Raw genomic sequence first — 19,996 nt, 5'->3', positions numbered from 1 at the left:
CTGTTTACCAGCATTTTCCTCCTATTGCTTAAGTTGTTCACATCTGACACACCATTACACATCCTCCAAGATCCCAGAGAGCTTTGGCTGAGGCCTTTGCAATTGTGTGTGTGTGTGTGTGTGTGCGCTTTAACCACACTAAACAATCTCTACAGCATCCTGTGTATAGAGAGGTCAGGGGCTGCTACAGAAGGGTCTGTTCCTCTTTCTTTTAGTTATAGAATGAGTGGTTCTTAAGAGGGATGATGCCGAATACGTTGAGTAAAGACCTTGAGCATTTGAATTTACTTTCCCACGTTTTAGAGTCAGAGTTGAAAGTTTAATCATAACCAAGAAAACTATTATTACAAGTGGTATTATGTTAAATATGAGAGGTACGAGGCTGAGAAAATTATACCAAAAGAAGCAATGATGTGCATTCCACTTGGTCCACTCTAATGTATTTCAAGGTGAAAAAAATATGCAAGCGGATATTAAACACAAAATTTAAAGATTCATTTATCTGTATCACAAAAATAGTCAGACTTGTTATTTTGTTGGTTTGGAACTCAGCATGGTTGTTCAGTGTTCAAGGTCTAGAGGAGAAAGTGATGTGTTTCTGATGCAACAGGGGAAAATGTCAGAGGTTGGAGGTGGTGAGGGCAAGCTAGACAGTGGGAAGACGATGAGGCATTTCAGTTTCTGAAACTGAACTGAGTGTATGTCTGAGTCCTCGTGCTTTGAAACACAAATGAGTGAAATCAAGATCTGACACAAAGATGTGCCAGCTGCCACGCACTGCTATAAATTAAGCGTTTGAGTTTGATTTTACAAGTAAACGTACATGTGCATGTAGTCACTGCATATCTATTGTGCTAAATTAGGTCCCCCATGGCACATTATGTAAGCTATATGACTGCTCAACAGTGGGAAAAATACTTGCAAAGTTTGATTTTCACCAAAACAAGCTAACAGTTATCTTGTGGACTATTCATAAAGAGGTAAAGTAACACTTTGTAACTGCTGAAAGAAAAAATGAAAATGTTCCATTCTTTAACTAATAAAAAGCTGCATTCACAGGCAATGGAATGAACCTCACCTAATTCAATACCTGATGCTACAGCTTCACCTGGTCTAGTATGACCAGTAGCTAACAGTAGCTGATGTTAGCAAAGTTTTGATATTCATTGTTGCATAAATAACATTATTGAATGAGTTTGCTTAACTTATTACTACTATTCTTTTGTAGCTTTATGCTCTGTTTAAAAATTTTACATGATCCAAGTTACATAAAGTTGATTTACTATGATAAAATGAATAAAGAGGGCAAAAGAAACAAGCAAATAAGTATCAAAAATAATATTTAATAACATTTTTTCCACAATCTTTTTTAACCAACAAATGTAAATGTAAATAGTTCCAGAATATGAATATCATTTACTAAAATTCATGTGATAAAATATGTCTTTAGTTATGAGTTGTGGGGAGATTCCCTAATCCACATAAGATGAAATGGAAGGTGAAAGAGCTTTCCAGCAACCCACTCACTTGTTACTGAAGATGTTTCAAATGAGTGAATTTTGTTCCAAAAGGTCACTGGTATTTTTGATAGCTGTATAATAGACAGATAGATCCTTCAGATTATAACATGCTTGATAACCTATATTTTGAGCCAGTATTTGGCTTCTTAGTTTGTCCACACTACGAAATATTATGCAAGTTATAATATTAACTACAGTATGTGTTCAGTGTTAATTCAGTTTAACTTTAAACAGGCCTACAGATGTAGATCAGGTGTTTGAAAGAGACAAAAATCATCTTTCAAACCAGGTGCTGTACTGCACACTAACGACATCTATTAAATACATCTTAGCAAGTAGTTCAGGGCTCTGGCCTTTTGCTAAAATATGTTTTCCATGAGAAGGCCAAAATTGTCTTGATATTTCTTTCCACACTCGACACTGCTTCAAAGATTTATAACAAACTTTCCACATGTAGCTACAAACTGTCAAACATATACACTGGATGGCAGCTCAACTCACAGCACAGCACAGCACTCTCTCTTTTTTTCAGCTCAGTCATCAAATCAATTTCTGAGGAAACTCCTCCCCTCCCTTTTTTTTCTCTCTTCCATAAAAAATAAATAAATAATCACAATTAGCACATGGCTAATCTGCATAGAGGAAAGCCAGAGCACTCTTGGCAGAAGAGGTTGCACTGAGTATATTGTGTCATGACTGGGCTGCTGGTGGATATTGCAACTATTCAAAACTGTGTGCGTCTGTGTGTGACATGGGGATAGGGATAGGGGATTTGTGAGGGGCTGGGGAGGGTGGGATGGGAGGGGTCTGGAGTGGTGCCTGAGTGCAGAACAGGAGTCTACGGGGCCGGGTAGAGCAGATGGACCAGGGTGGGGGGACAGACGACAAACAACTGCTGCTAATTTAATCCGCCACACGGCCACATGGCCTCAGCTCAGCACACAAACTATTGTTCTGCGTCAAAGCCCTTCGACACGCAACACACCAGCACCAACACACTGCCGGCTACGGCCACCCCTCATACGGTGGCAGAGACGCACACATCACATGTCAAAGAGTAACAGGATACGGTAGCCTTTGTCACTTTTAGGGGCGGGATTTGTTTTTAAGAGTACATCAAGTGAATCTGAGCACTTTGCTGGAGCAACAGCTTACCTCACATTAACGCTGTTATCCACATTCACAGTGGGAGATACCCAGTATGACCAGTCTTTCACTGTTTAAGCTTTAAATATATCCATAGCAGAAGTGAAGGGTTAAGTACTTTGCTCCAGGACAAGGGACAGCCTTCCTCATCCACTTTCTCCTCTGACATTTCCCAGCTGTATGAGGCGTCATGCTGCCAACACTTCTCTAGACTTTAAAGTAGACTAACTTTAAATTGAATGTAGAGTTAGACACCGTTCAGAAAGGAGAGGAACCAGGACTGGGTATTGAACCTCACTGCAAAGACTCTTGAAAACTGTCAGGTACCAAAGGCTAGCACCAAATGTCTGATGAGATTTGTATTCTTGAGGGCTGCAGCTAACAATTATCTTTGCACAGCTGTGAGTTACACCGAATTATGAATTTTCTTTTCTTTTTTTTGATAAAGGAAAAACAGGGTATTGTAAAAAACATTTATATCTGTCAAAGTGAAGTATCAGAAAAAAACTTTTGTTCTGGTACCAGGACTCAGGTATCAGAGCGGCTCTACTATTAAAATTTCACAAAAGTCAACCAGCTAACACAAACTGCAGTCAAAAAATACTGACAGTCACCTCTGAATGTTACACTTGAGCACTGACCAGCTATCTTAACCAACATCTACATAAACAATGACCAAGACAAGGCTGCAAATTTATTAGTAAAAAGTGTTTCTCATCAATAATAACCACACCAAAACACAAAGGGAAAATACACAGCAACAAGAGGAGCGTGGTACTCTCTCTGCAGGAAAAGAAAGGAAAGCTAAATACAGCAAACTGCTTTGAGCAAATAGCTGAAGAAAGATCCACACCTGAGAACTAGAGTAAACAAAAAGCTGGGGGGAAAAAGACCCAAAAAGGTCATGTTCTCAATTAGGCAATTAGTCTACCTTGCCACTGCATCAACCTGAGAGGTTCCAACTTGGCCATGACCGCTGTATGACTCTGGATAAAAGCGAGGAGGAGCTGGGTCGGGTAGAAGGTGGGCGGCAGCCTGCGCCTGCTGGTGCTATTATCCACACCAAGCAGAGGCAACAGCACCCTACTCACCCAGATGTTCACCCAGCTGTTCCAAGGAATTCAAAAGATGTTCGGGGAGGAGAGGAAGAAGGGAACTCACACGCTCAGATGACAAAATCAGCTTTTGCATCTCAGAGAGCCGAAAGAAGAAACAATGCCGTCTTATGGCTATTTGAGGTTAATAATAACAACAACAACAACAACAACAACAACAAAAAGACAGGAGTTAAAGACACTGCTCTGTACCTGCATGAATCAGGGCTGGTTTTAAAGGAGCAAAGGAAAATGCTGCTGCTCGAAGGCTCCCTTGCATCACTCTTTTAAAGGCTAGTGGATTCTTTCTATAGTTTCCATTGTACACTGACATTCCTAGAATTACACACAGAGAAATGAACTGTGGAGACAGTAATGTACTTTAACAAGAAAAATCTTAACTCAAGATGTATTAACAAGCATTTTTCAGAGCTTTGAACCACCATCCCACACAACAGTTTGCTGTTATATGATCAAAGTTCCACATTTAGTTCACATAACGGCAACTGAACTATATCTCGACCAGCTTGGCTTCGATTTTGGCCACTCACTATGAGACCTGAGCAAACTCCATCTTCCAGGGAAGACTACGGGATACGGTTGAAAGTTCCAGTGAAAGCTATTAAGTGGTCCTCGAATCAAGATTTTTTTGGTGCCGTTTCCAAAGTCAAGAATGATACTTTACACTCATAGTGTGTGGTATTTTGAGTAAGAGACCTGCCTCATTCTGACAGTAAAACGGCAGATTAAAGGGGCAATCTACAAATCTTTGTCACGCCACTTACTTGTCATGTAAGAGAGTTGTATAAAGCTTTTTGAAGACTGAAAAAAATGACCCTGATGATGTCATCATGGTTACCTTGAATTGGGCTTGAAACAAGTTTATAAAAACAGCCTGCATTACAAATCAGGGGCACGGAAATGGAAAGACAAGTGAGGGTTTGAGGAAAAAACCTCTAGACCAGAGCTGTTGGTTGAATTACAGGGAGGGTAAGATTCAATGTTTTTGGAGCTTCACCCATACCAGAGGTCAAAAGTCAGAATATCTCGACCAGTTTGGCTTCGATTTTGGCCACTCTCTCTTTAGGGAAGTGCCGTGCTAAAATCACTGGACTGCCTCCTTAAAAGTTTACTTTATCTCCTGGAATGGACTTAACATCACAGAGTGGTGATGTAAGAATCCAAGGATGCAGTTACACATTTAAATTGAGACACTGTTATAGCTTACGTTATCTACAAGTTTTTTACTCCTCATGAACTGGCTTAATAAACTATTTCAACATAAAAATATAGGAAAACACAAAAAACAGCCAATTTTCAATTGAACAAACGTGTAATACTAATTCCTGAAGGGACAAGAAATAAAATGCCATTACGAGGTGAAATAAATATATCATCAATAATCAGTGGGACAAAGTATTCACACTTTTCAACTCAATAAAGTCTTAAAAAATGAAGAGGTCTGAATACTTTCTGAATCCACTGTATGTGTTTTAAATCAATATCTTAAACCCCCCAGAAAAACATTTCTTCCTACAGAAGAAACTTGTGCCAATTTAGCAGTGGTGATTAGCACATGAGAGTTATTGTTTACTGACAAATAACAACATAGCTGCAAGGTGCTAACTGTTCCCAGCACAGTGATGACAGGCTCAGTGTGCTCTGTGAAAAAACTATATCTCCCGTTAGGTAGATCAGAGCTGCTTGGAGAGATCGTCCAGTTAAAAAAAAAAAAAAGAAAAAAGAAAAAGAGAGAAACGAGGGCTGCCTGCTGCTGCCTGGCCTGTCAGTGTGATGTTGAGGCTGGAGCTACAAGAGAGTGAACATTCGCCCTGACTGCCGGCTGTCAACCTGTCAGACCAAACTTATATTTCCAGGTGACAGTGGCTGATTTGCGGGAGTGAGACGAGGCGAGGGCTGCTCGGACTGGGAGCTGAGAAGGGCTGAGAGCGGGGCCAGTGGGTAGAGCGCGCATTGCGGCGAGAAATGGTAGACAGCGAACCAGATGTTCATCATTTAACGGTGACATAATAGTAAACTCCCAAGTGATGTATACTGCACCTGCAGACACAACAAAAACAACAAAGTTTTCTCCTGTAACTGCTTAGTGATGGTAGAAGGTGGTGAATGCAAATAATAAACAGGAGAAGGAGATACACGGCCAAGGTTCTTGTTTGTCGGTTTGTGTTTAAGCAACATTCAAGAATATAAACAAGTTTGTAAAACACTTGCTTATATTCTCAAATTATGTATTGTTCCACTTAGATGTGACACATATCCAAATAATTTCCTCAACATTTTAAAATGTAATGACATATAATACACAGTTGCTTGAAAGATCATTATTAAAATGCATTAACTATTCAAAGAGTGTTTACAGTCACGGTTTAACAGCATCATATATTGCACACCAGCGTAGCTTATTTGAACGCCGCAATGTGGTTACAGTATAAGAGTGGCAGTGCCTCTCAGGTCACATGAGCACTTCACCAGGACCGCTCAGGGAAGAAAAAGCAGTTTGTGCTCTCCTGTTCTGCTCTCAGATAAGCCACTCGATGCGTTAGCGGGCAGCGACTCCTCCGTTAGCATTGGAGGCAAAACAGTGATCGGTTACATCACGTTGCCGAGGCTCGGCTCACGCTGCCGAGAAGGATGCTTATTCAGGCTGACCATTGGCACCCTGGACGACCCATTACGATAAGTGTGTCACTCACTACTATGCCAAAAATACCCAGGCTGCTGAATGAGGAGAAGCCACTTAAGGACCTGGCTGGGTCACCGCCCGCCTCATGGTTAGAGTCACAACTCTGACACTGATGTCATACACACACACACACCACACACCACACACCACACACACACACCGACCAGAGGAAAACATGCTTGGTCATAATCTGAAACACAGACTGGTAATTTAAGCAGAATATTGAGTTTGAGCACTGTAGCTCAGCTGTCTGCTTTCAGGTTGCAGTGAGGGGCTGCGTCCAACATGTTTCTGGCCCTGCCCAGAAACAAATGAGCAAAAGACTGAGCTGGACTGTTAAGACCATTGGGATTGTTAATTTGCACTCACTCATTGACAAAACATCAGCTCACAGGCACAGACATGCAAATATTCAGGTCGAGAGAGGAACATGCCAACAACAGTTACTGCTTTTTCCATAGCCATACAACCATACTCTCAATTATGACAACAGGAGTTCAATCTTAGTATCAGCCAGGCACCAAATACTGTTCTACTGTGTCTTTGGTGCATAAATCAATGTTACCTGCCACAGGCCACAAACAATGACACTAAATAGCCTATTTGGTCTCTTTCTGTCTGTGTAACTTTGTTCCTGCTGACCACAAACTGCTCTTCTTTTTTTTTTTTTTTACCATGAGCTGATCAAATCAAAACAAAACAGCAGCTCCATATCAAACAGCCCCCCTGACTGGAAGCCTGGTACAACACTATACAGAGAGAGGCGGCATCTGAACTTGTGTAAACATTGGCCTATTTCTATGAAAAATGCACATTAATTATTTAGGCCAGATAAAAATAAGCACTGGAGCATATACTTTTTTAAAAGAATTGAAAAGTTCATTTTGGACAGTACATTTTAAAGTCAAATTCCATCATAAAAATAAGTAAGAACACTGCTGTTAAAATTCTGTGTGGATGAAAACTTGCTGGGGCTGTGACTAATGATTATGCTCATTGTCAATTAAACCCATCTGAATTATTTTTAGCCTTTAAAGTGTCAGAAAATTAAAAAGTAAAAATTGCTCATCACAAGTTGCCAGAAGCCAAGGTAATGTTCAAATTTTATCCAACCAACAGACCCAAACGCAAAAGGGATTCAATTTAGTGCCGCAATTAATGATTATTTTCATTTCATTATACTGCTGATTATTTTCTTGACTAACCAATCAAACATTTGTTCTAGAAACTGTTGGGAAAAAATGTTTGTAATTAACAAGTTCATATGTCATGTTTTGGGTAACAGTCCAAAACACCAAAGAGATCATAAAAGACTGAGAAGCCACCAAACATTCACATGTGGACTCTGTGGAGAAAGTGGAACCAGTGACTGTTCGGCATTATTACTTAAAATAAATTACGTGATTAATTACCAGACTGCAACTGATTATTTTCATTATCGATTAAGCTGTTGACTGTTTTCCAATTCACAGACAGGTCCATAAAATGACAAAAATGTCTAACACAATCTCCCATGGCCAAGATTTACAAAACTGAGTCAGGGCTACAATGACAGGCCAATTAGTTAATAACCTGCTTTTCTTTATCTTTCCTAGTCTTGAAGATGTGAATATCTACAACAGAAGCTTAGACTAGATTCAATATTTGAGGATTTATCCATCACTGGTTACCCAGTTTCTGCTTTCCCTAAATGCACTCCACAGCTTTGGTTTTACTAGCCTCAGAGGCTGAAACAGTGCATAACACATTAGGGCTAAAGAGAAAGCAAGGCTATGACTAAGGGGCAGAATCCACAAGAAAACACATCATGATTGAGTTCCACAAAAGACATAAAAGGAGAAAATCAACTGTTCCTCATGTTCCCCTTTATCCGCTTTATATATGAGCCAATGGCTTTTTTCTGTTTTTTGTACAGAGAGCAAAGGTGAGTGTTGTATGAGGGTTGGGAGGAAGCATCATTCTCTACCTTCTAGTATCAACAACTGCACCCATTTAAAGGTTAACCACTTTATTCCATAAAGGCACACACCATACGTCATGTAAATGAAGTCTGTAGTCTCACACAGGCTCAGAGGAGGATATTACTATGCTAATCTGGAGCATTTTGGAAGGTAAATGTCAAAAGAAATGAATTACCTTTACATTTCCAGCATGCCCCCGATGCAATAGCCCAACTTTGACATTTGTCCATGGGGGAACTTGTTTTTCCCAGTGTGTTTTCAGTGTGCAACTCCGGGCATAGAATTGTTCAGACCCATTTTCGCTATCAGGGATGGAAATTAACTGTTGTTGAGTTGTTAAACCAAAGATTTCAACAGTATCATCAAAGCTGGTTTGATAACTTGCTAAAATCAGTGGAAGTCAATAAACCTGGAAGCATTCAGGCCCTTTTTCTCTGTTGTGGTCTGTATTGAGAATTTGCAGGGATAATTGAGGGGTCTTCAGGATGATGCTTCTGAGGGGAAAAAGAAACAATAGCGCACTGGAAAAAGACAGAGTTGGAGAACGCAACGCTGTCTGTGGTTGTCAGCGGGATGAAAAAGGCCAATGTTGCTAAAGAAAGACGGGTGGTTGGTGACACGTGGAGCAAGAGCAGGTCAGAGAGACTCCTGAGGCAGCGGCCAACACACACACACACGCACATACACAAACACAAACACACACACACACACACACACACACACACACACTCAACGACCACCAAGTAACTGCCGCACTTTATACACAAATACACACAGCTGTCAGGGGCAGACGAAGATCATTCACAAAACACCCACCCCTCCTCCCCTGGGTATCACTGACACAGTTTCTCCCTCATAGGCACACACCATGCAGTCTCTTACACACTCTATGCTTACACACATACACACACATACACACACAGTTGCCGGGAGGCAGCATGCTGTCCATGTGGCCTGTGGAGAATCATTACTCAGCAGTGCAGACTAAAAAGCCGAGAGTGAACTTCCTTTTTGAATGCTCGGTCTTCCTCTTCTCCACGGAACCAACCCCCACTAAACAGAGTCTGAACAGTAGCTGGAAGTCGCTCTGTTTGCGTTCTTGAAAATGTGTGTTGTGTGAACAGAAACCATTCACAATGTAGTGTAGGGTCAGCTGTCAAAGAACAGTTTATCACTTTCTAGTTAATGTGCGCAGGTTGATACTTAAGTGTACTGCCTGGTGCTGCAATCCTGATTTACATCTTGGCCTATAAAACAAGAATTCTTTTTTTTTTTTTTTTTTTTTAAACTGTTAGGGCTGCAACTAGTCATTATTCTCATTATTTACTGACTCTTGATTCAAGAACCAGTGAATCTATTATTCTATCAAATGAATAAAAATAGTAATATTTTTGCTTGAAAAATGACTTGAAATACATAGTAGATCATCAGGACGATTCATTTCTGTTTGAATAATCGACTGATCATTTCAGCCCTGGACACAACCTCTCCATCTTTAACTCATAGTTTGAGACAAAAATGATTTGTGTAAGGTACAAACGGTGTGAATGAATATGAACTGTCCTCATAATTAAGGTTGTAACAATTCATTTTACATTCCTCAGCAATCAGTTCATTAACTGATTCATTGATTGGTCTAGAAATGTCAAAAAACCTCAAAACAAGTTCCCAGGCTCCAGGGTGGCATTTTAAAATGTCTAGATTTGGTCTGACCAACAGTTTAAGATCCAGAGATGTTCAGTTTACAGTCAGAGAAGACTTTTTTTAATAAAGTGAAAATATTGACCTTTAAGAAGTTAGATAAAGTGAATTTTTGGCATTTTGGCTTACATGATTACATGACAAACTGATTAGCAAATAGATGGCAATATACCTGAGAAAATAAGTGGTACAAGTTTCTCAAATGTGATCATTTACTGCTTCTCTTTAACTTTTGTAAAAGTGAACTGAAGTCTTTGGGTTCTGGGCTAATGGCAGATTCTGCAGATTAATTGATAATGAAAATAATCATTAGTTGCAACCCTAGTGGGCAATTAATTTTCTCCTGATCTTGGATCAGCTTTTTGTCTTCAAATCTAATGGTAATGACTTTTAAACTCACATTTTAGTAAGTAGAACAGCCCCTCTACCACAATGGCTCTTAGTACACTTTCAAATTTCCATTACGATTTCAAATAAAATTTCCAGTATATCACTTAGCACAGCTAAAGGGTCCAAAATAAGTGGATACTGGTCTGTTTAATGCCTCAATTAGTCTTACTTTTAAATAACGATGCAGAGTCAGGCAAGACATTAGCTCTGCTAAATATTAAATAAATTTCATCTTCATTTCTTGTGAGAGTTTTTGACACAATAAAGCTGTCATAAAATTGTTTATTTGTAAGCTCCTTTCCAATTTGCAGTGGGGCTCCCCTTGTACATCGGCACCAGAGCTGTGTATGCGTCTATTAGCAGCAGTCAATTTAACACCTTTGCTGTGGTGTTTTTCATTATGTTTTCAGCTGTGGGACTCTCTCAAAGAAATATTTACAAAGTGTCTTCGATCATGATTTAATTCAAACTCAATTTGAGAAGTCAGCCTTGCAGAGCTGAGGGGGTATCCCTGATGGCTCGCTCCCTTGTGTTTGGTGGGAGGGAAACACCTGGCGTTATACCATCCAAAACAACCCCACTACAATCCACTTCAGCATATTTGTTTGTGTGCACAGGCATGATGAAAAGCCATAATATTAGCCCTCACCCACCACTCAATTAACACATTAATTCATCTTCAGCAGGTGGCCCAAGGCAGGTGAATGGTTCCATAAAACTCATCCACTGAATCATTACCGGAGATATAGCCGCCAATTAAAAGGCCAATCATGCCCCTGTTAATGAATGGAGAGTTGAAGCATTTAATAAACTGTGCTAAAATACAGCCAACAGCACTTATCATGGACAGCTCTTCTGCAGAGGGTAGCCTGTGAAAAACTCTCCACCTGAACTTTGCTCTACTGGCTGCCACATCAAGCTCTGCAGTCAAACATCAAACACACAAGTTGTCTGTCTGAACATTATGTGCACACAGCGGTGGCCTTCACTGACATCTCCATGCCATTATTTGACAACACTTAATGTCCCAAAAATGGACACCCCTCACCTCATGTTTCTGTCTGTTTACCCTGAGTGAGCTGTCCTGGGATTAAATGCATTAAGTTCATGTGTTCCCTGCAGCCTGCACCAACTGACACCAAGACAGACTCCTGCTAAAGCTCCACTTTAAAGTCATTCTGATTCTTCCCGGTTCAGGGACACTAATGAGATTTTCAAACAACGCTTTTCCCTTCTGCAAAAAATTCAGCTTCTGCTACCTTTAACTACGCTTAACAACCAAAATGTTCAATTACCTTCTCCAGACACGCTCCTTCCACTTGTACAATGAGCCATGGCTTCTTTAGCAAACAACTGCTCTGAAAGCACATTAGCTCATACGAAAGAACCTGCATGGATGGAAATCTAGTAAGAGTTGGTGGGATAGACATCAGTCTTTCTGCTTAAAAAAAGGAATGGATATGATTCACATATATGAATGCAAGCAATGCTTGAAACTCTAATCACAACAGCGTTTTTACCTTAACTTCTGTACGGGTGTTTTAATGACAATACAGCACTGTCAACATAATCTGTTGCCTACAATAATCATTATACCCATAAATGTGTCTGAGACAGTTAGATTGTACAGCAAAGATGAGGCACTTATTCCAAGTTCATAACTCTAATTCGACACCAGGAATACAAACTGAAGTTTCTGTCTTTGTTTTGACCGCCACACAGACAGAAACTGACTTAAAGAGTCAAACTACACAGAGCTCATGATGACAGTGCTGATTTAATGGGATGAATGTAACTGAGATTGGTCCACATCCACAAGATGTATCAGTTAAGGAAATAAGGTACTTGGGAGAACACGCCTCAAGCTTTTCTCAACTAAGTTCTACTGAGAAGAAGCAGTGATCAGAAAGACATATGATGGAAAACACATCATTAAAGTATCATTTAATATACATGCAATGTCATGTCAATAAATGACAGTATATCCCATTTGGTCATCTCAGTAACAAACATTGTTCAAATACGACTTCAAATATTTAATGACGTAAACAGGACTGTTCTAAACATTTTACTACAAAAATTTAAAATCTTCCTGTCCCAGTTGCCAAAATGTCAAAGCAGAGCTTCAACTACGAAAAGTGCCCCATCCACGCTAACTGCGATTCTGTCAATTGACCTTGTTTGCCAAAATTTAAAGCTGGCCTCGGGGATGGACACTTCTCTGCACACACAAAGTGACAAAATGAAACTAAAAAGGGAAACCCAAACTTTCCCCTAAGCAGCAGTGAGCAGCTCGTCAGGGAGAGACGAACTCATGAGCATTATGTGTGTCATTAATTTTGGTATTTTTTTTTTTAAATAAAGTAATATATATCATCCTGGTTGTTAGTAAGTATCATATTCTGTGCAGCTGCTGGGGTCAAGTCACAGAATATTTGGGCATTTGGGTTAAAATATTTAGCACCAAACCCTTTTGCTGCCATTTAGACAGAGCCACAAATGTGTGAAGTTGCACTGTGCAGCTTTAAGTGTCCACAATTTACCTTGTTGTGATGGTTGTCAAAATCAGTGAAAAGTTGGCACCTTAAAGTTTAAAGCAACAAGTGGTGGTAGCACATAGCAGCTGATGAACAGTCTGCCCTTAATGACCAACCTTTTACTGGAAAGTGGTAAAAACAGCACATCCACCCTCTTATAGAAAAACCAATGTATCAACACACATACAGCAAGACTTTTGTCATAATAGTTCTATCATCTTTGATTCATAGATACATCACGCAAAATTTCCCCAAAAAAGTGAGAGGATGCAAGCTCAAACTATTTGAATATTTAGAGAAAACACACACAAAATCCTGTCATAAAAAGAAGCCAGTTAAATCTCCTCTCTGGGCCAATGTGTCATACAAAAGAAATGAAGAGGTTGTTTCCCACAAGGAATCACACACACGCCCCATAGTTTGTTTGTCACCTCCTCCTGCCACTGTGGGGAAACTAACACAGAGGATGTTCCTATGTCATATCAGAGGGTAGGGTCAAACAACCTATATGGTCATTAAGGTTGAAGGACTTGTTGCAAATGAGACATGTTTCACATACTCATATGCATTCAAATGATTAAAAATAGTCCTTTACTGCTAACATGGAGCTCCACACTTAATTTTTGCTGCCTATGATACTTAACTGTAGAGTAAAAACACAACACGTGTGGCTGTTATCACTGAGGAGAGAGATGTAGGTAAGCACTGCTGACATGGTTACACTCCCTGCATGTGGAAGTAAATTAGACTATTGTAAACGTGCTGAAAAAAAATCTGACACTTGGCTGACACCTTGGTTGCTTGTAAACACAACTGCAGCCAGCCTGACTCTCTCACGTGGCCATGAGACGTTGAGGCACACAAATTCTCCTCAACTCCTGATCTGGAAACAGTGGAAAACACACTTGTACAATGGGGCTACATGACCACACCTACTCTATCTGCTGTACCGGAGTCAGCCCGACTTGAGTGAGCAGTGCACACAGTGTACCTTAAACAGCAAAAAAATAAAAAATAAAAAACTTCAGGTGCATGTCTGAGGTCAACAAGCTAAAAATGACAGTAGAGATGTGACTCAGCACAAGTGAGCTCAAGGTTTAATCAACAAATAAAAACAATGGTGGGTCTACATGAGTACAGTCATCATGCAAATTACTGCAGTGGGAGGAACTGAATAAAATGTGCTCACAAAATGCCTTAAATACTACAACAAATGTAAAGATATTATTTTTTAAATTGATATTGTGGTTTCTGGCAAATATTTTTGTTGATATGGGGTAAATTCTCACATATTTATATGTACCAAAAATATATAAATATATATAAGACTACACATATTCATACAATTCTGTTAAAAACGAGTAAAAATATAAAAAAGACAATGGGACTATGTTGTCTTGACACGGTGGAGGAACACATAAGTGGGCAGAGGGGGCTGTTTTTCTGCAGCCTTCCATTAGATGCAATTATAAATGGCCGAGAGCAGAGGGATGGGGAGCCAATCAGATCTCGGCTCGCATGTCAACCTAAGACCAACTGTCTCTTGGCTCTGACAGCAGGATTTTACCTCCATAATTCAAATCCCAAAGCAAAGGCAATCTGCACTTTGCCAACTTCAACCTGCGGGGCCGTGTTTACAAAGCGGCACATGGAAGAAAGACGCAGAAGAAAAAAAGCGAACGGAGTCGAACCGAGCCACAATGAATGAAACCTTCCGTCAAGATGAATCAATCGCGGTCACAATCACACTTTGATCCGAGTAAACACTTAGCGGATGTAATTGTTGCCATTCACTGGACTGTGAGACACATCTCCACTTCACTGTGCAGCGGCTTTTTAACCGACTCGGGGGTCTTTTCTTAATGATTATGCAAATGTTATTTAACGGCTATCGCTGTCATTTGCATCTTGTTTATCGCCTTGACAGTCATTGACACAACTTTGATAGCAGTGGTGGGAACACAACACCAAAAAGAGGATATATCGCCGCGAATTTCTCACAGAAATAACACTGCTTACAGCACTTAGATCTACAATGAGGGTGAAGGAGCACTGCAAAGAAATATCTCCTTATCTCCCTCTGCACACACACACTTTCTCCTGACAAACTCTTGCTCTACTTAGTCAAACTCTTGCCCTGTACCATGCAGGGACACACACTAATACCCACAACTCAGAAAGTTGTTTCTAGCAGAATATGAGGCTTCTTTCTCTGTCTAAACACTATTGCAGGGGGTGGTATTGGGAGAAAGAGAGAGGCAGCCATTTTATAGCTCTTGCTACATAGACAATGGCTGGTCCAATGCAATATGCAACTCTACAGTGCATTTTCTGAGCTACTGAGTGACTTTAACTCAGCCAAAGTGTGTCAGAGCAGTATCCGAAGTTTACCTGATTTCTGTTTGGAGGTTGTCCAGTGTTTCCCGGGCTCATGGGAGGCGGGTGGTGGGTCCTTTGTTGCCAACCCGGATGGACCCCACCATACTGACTGCTGCCCATGTCTCCTGGTCCCTTGTTGGCCCCTTCCTGATTGTTATAGTCTCCTTGGGGGTAATTCGGGTAGCTCCTGGTAGAGCTGGGGGATGTCAAAAGCTGATTTAAAGTTGGCGTAGACGTAGGTTGTTGGTTTCCCATGTTATACCTCTGATTATTATAAGAGGCAGCCATAGCTGTGGTTCCTCCTGCTGGCTGTTGCTTGCCTGGCTGCCCCCCAGCCGCCGGAGGCTGGTTGTTACGCGGGGAATTCATGGCCCCGTATCCTTGGCCCTGATAAGAAGTCCTGTTCTGGAACGGGCTGTAGTTGTTATAATGGTTGGGGTAGCCGTGTTCGTGTGAATTAGGGGGGTAAGGGTCCATCATGCCCGGCCCCGATGCAGCTGCCATGCCAGGGCTTTGTTGTCCGCCATGTTGATGAAAAGGGGCCCGGCTGTAGTGCTGGTTGTAACCGTAAGGAGGTGGAGGAAAGGTACCCGGGTGGTGGTGTCCCATCCCGGGATGGTTATTCCCTTCGGGCCCGCCTGCATCATTCTGATTACTGCTATTATTATTTACCCTGGGCAAATTCCCGTTGCCGTTCTTCATGTCAGAATCCCCTCCTCCCCCAGCATTTCCAGCATCGGTCCCGTCCTGCAGCTCCTTCTGACCAGGAGATCCGCCGTCAGGTCCCGGTTCCTTATTTTCATGTTGTTTCTCTCCCGGTACCGACTCCTCCTGTGGGTCCCGATCCGGCTTTTTGAGTTCGGATGGCGGGCTAGTGTTGAGAGTGGCGACGCTGGCGACCTGAGCGGCCATGATATCCCTCTCTCTCTCTCCCCCACTCTTTCTCTACCTCTCTCTCTCAGCACGGCGACTCACTCACAATCAAACTCCGAATAACCATTGAATATAAATACAATTATATTTATAACAACGTACCCGTTGTCCCGGTTCATTCCCCCCTTTGCCCTCCGCCCGGACCGGTATCCGGTAATCCACTGCGACTCCGTTTAGAGTTAAAACAGAGAGGGGAAAGTTTGTGAAAGAAAAAATATATAAATACAGAGCCAGGGAAATGAATTTCACCGACACAAGTGAGTGTGTGTGTGTTGGAGGGGGGGCTTCTGTTACAGAACGAGAGTGCGAGCTAGAAATCAACCAAACCAGCACGAGGCTCCGCGAGACACAGCCATCTTACCGACCTGTCGCGAGAAAATAAAAACTCGGTACGGAATCCACAGCGAAACTGGATCTGGAATGCGCTGGCTATCTAATAACAACATTGTTTCTACGCAAGAAGAGCCATTATTGTGGGTCTAATGCGCGTTAAACTGAGCTCGTAAATAAAAATGTCGTCGTGTTCGAAAAGCGGCGTTTGTTAGCATAAAGTACAGGTCATTCAGCGACTTAATTAAGTGCATAAAGGTGAAAGTCTGACAAAGTATCTAACTTTATTACGTTATTGATATCTATTTTGTACATTTTCACACATGAGCTGTATATTTCATGTAGCTCAGGGCTGGTATAATTTATGCTTGGATGCCACAACATCATATTAAGTATTTAGTGTTTGCTATGGTATAAAGTAAGAATGTTTAATAGCTAAATAGGCATGTCTGTACTAAGGACACATAAGGTCCGTGCTCGATACATCCCTGGACAAAACGATCAAAGGGAGTCTGTCATATATAACTTAAGTTCAAATGTGTTTTAAATAGCCATAGGCTTTCACACAAGGCTTCTGTCTAACACTGCTAAATGCCACAGACTTTGTGTCTACAGCTTTATGGTATTAAACAATTACACTTTCCCCTCCTCTACCATACTGTTCTGCCTTGAAGTCAGCCATAACTATTCAGCCTTTCTGAATACAAAAATGGCCACATGCATGAGCTGTGTGTTCGTCTTTGTTACATTAATCTGTGCACTTATCATATCATATTAGCTCGTTAAAGGACTGGAACAAAATAGGCTACAGTGTCATCTTCTGTTAGAGATGGGCTAAAGGGTGGAAGTGGCTGCTTCCATACTGCTTCCGTGTGTGCACAACAGCAAATGAGAGGAGTGAGCACAGTGGAGGAAAGTAGAGGAAAGCATGAAATTACAACCTGTGCATGTCTGTGTAGTGTGTGTGTGTGTGTGTGTGTGAGAGAGAGAGAGAGAGAGAGAGAGAGAGAGAGAGGATAGAAAATGAAGAAGGATGGGGGATGGACTGAGCCAGTCACAGAGCAGGAAGTGAAGATACAAAAAGAGAAACAGTGGTGGTAGGAAAGTGACAGTGTATAGGCCACTGAAATTCATCACATCATATGTTATCTGTTAGAAATCATGTCCCACGCCAACACACACACACACACACACACACACCACACACACACACGAGAACGAGAAGAGATTTGGAGAAACCATAAAGTCGCCTTATACAATTAATAGGAACAGACACCCTATGTCTCTCCACCGCTCTCTCACTCCCCACCCCCTTTCTTCGTGCTCTCTGCCTGCCTGCCTCGCGCTCTCCTAGCAGCAGCAGCTTTCGTGCTGCCTTCATACGCTGTCGGAATTTTCGCTCTCACGCCCCGAGTCAGACACGAATCACTCCCACATAGTAAAACTAAACAGTTAAATGTGAAAAGAAAGTCTGAAATATCTTACAACAGTTTATATTATTTGCGAAGATGTAATGTTTGAAAGAGTGTTGCTGGAGAGTGTGAGGATTGTCTCATAAATACACCAAAAAACACAGGATGAAAGGTGACATTAGAGGATATGACTACACATAGAAAAGAAAGATTGCTATCGACATTAGTCAGAGTCATGTTCACCACAAGAACACATTGAGCGAATAGGGTGGCAGAATGTATTGATAGCATTGTGAAAGTATTATAAAAAAATATACCAATGTATGAAATATGTCCTGTTTTGATAGATAAACAGCTGATTCATTCTTGACAACTGAGATTAAATATATACATACTGTTTATACTGTTTATTATCAAAAGGTAGTGTGCTTTTTAGCTGCATGGCATGCAAAAATGTGCATGTTTATTATTATTATTACATTTCTACGGAGCAGTCGTTTTCTCTGTACAAGATATAAAGCAGTAGCAGCAAGTTTAGAAATCAAATGCACACTTTTTCAACAGCTCAAAGTTTAATATTTCCAACCAGAAGCAGTCGAGTGCTGCGACACTGTGCTTTCACGAGCGTTGGGTGGAGCACGTGAAGGCAGCATCACCGCTTGCAAAAGCAGCAGAACTTTGCTATGTGAATGTGGGGGATGGGAGGCAGCAAGCTCCCTGCACTGCTCAGCCCTTTCTCTCTACAATGCGGGGCTTTCTGCTCACATTGCTCACTCTGTCCGTGGAAAAGAGATCCTCTTTGACTTGAAGTTTTACTTAGAAACCAACAAAAATATCCACATGTATTTTAAAGCTGCAAAGACAGCTTTTGTATGTTTAATAAAGGAGAGTATGCAGGGTGGAGGGGGTCAGCTCAGTTGCTGTCTGCTTATATAGGCTAAGGGAGGAGTGTGTGCGTGTGAGTGTGAGTGTGTGTTAGCAGAAAGCGCAAAGACAAGGCTGTAAGGGAGGAGGGGGTAGGGACCTTCTTTTTCTTTTTAGCATAAACTTGCTGTTTATTATCAAGGGGTGCAGTCTCTCTTCTTCTCTCTTTCATATATTTTAAAAGAGCACTACAATCTGCTTTCCATGCTCTGTTTTTTTCTGGTCTTATTTTAGAAGTGGCTTCAAGATGTGCTGTATTTTCAGCGCTCACCTTGAAAAATATTTATCTGTTGTTGAGCTGCCTGCATGTGGCTCTGTGTGGCTGCAAAGTGACTTAAAAGCGCTAAGATCATATGGTATGTTAAATCTCTGTGGGAGAGCAACAACATGATGCTAAAGACCTCCTGTGCAGTTAAAGAGTGTCATGCATTTATTTATGTGATTCTTGTTTTACAAGGATATGGTGTTCACTAAAATGCCACGTTGCCTGTCCAGACATGCTCAACTGCAAGCCTGAGGACCCCCCCTTAACACAGAATTGACAGCGGACATTATAATTGTTGAAAGTGATACAACAAGAAAAGCGAAGACTTTTACTCTGAAATACTCAGACTGAGTCAGAAAAAGGCCACCTACAGTAGTTTATGGTTGATATTACAGTTGCTGTTCATATGCAGTCACTGTACTATAACTGTTACCACCCACAGATAAAGAATGACTTGACAAAAAAAAATAAAGTGTTACCATGAAAACTTCTCAGTAATTCTCTGTCATAAGCCTTTCTAGCTCATGTAGAATAAGATTCACACTTCCCACATGATCTCATAGTATACTGTGCCCTGTGTCTGTCTTCTGTCTATCTCAAAATCATTCAAACAAAGAGGAAAAATCAGAACTTAGCTACAGACTGTCGCACAAATGCTGTCTGGACTCTGTCACATTTGTCTCTCTGCTCTGACCGTTGA

General features: G+C 41.1%; 1 protein-coding gene across 1 annotated transcript in view; it reads right to left on the bottom strand.

The window, feature by feature from the left end:
• LOC108900273 (AT-rich interactive domain-containing protein 1A-like) overlaps positions 1-16,734 on the bottom strand; it is a 50,388-nt gene extending 33,654 nt beyond the window's left edge. Inside the window, 1 exon segment of the mRNA XM_018701251.2 lies at positions 15,445-16,734. Coding sequence (XP_018556767.1) covers positions 15,445-16,344 — 900 coding nt within the window. The 5' untranslated portion in view covers positions 16,345-16,734.
• Positions 16,735-19,996: the final 3,262 nt, after the last annotated feature.

Source organism: Lates calcarifer, linkage group LG3 (assembly GCF_001640805.2).
Source record: "Lates calcarifer isolate ASB-BC8 linkage group LG3, TLL_Latcal_v3, whole genome shotgun sequence".
In the NCBI taxonomy this organism is placed as follows: Eukaryota; Metazoa; Chordata; class Actinopteri; family Centropomidae; genus Lates; species Lates calcarifer.
Note: the sequence above shows the minus strand (reverse complement) of the source record. Positions and strands in the feature narration are given on the sequence as shown.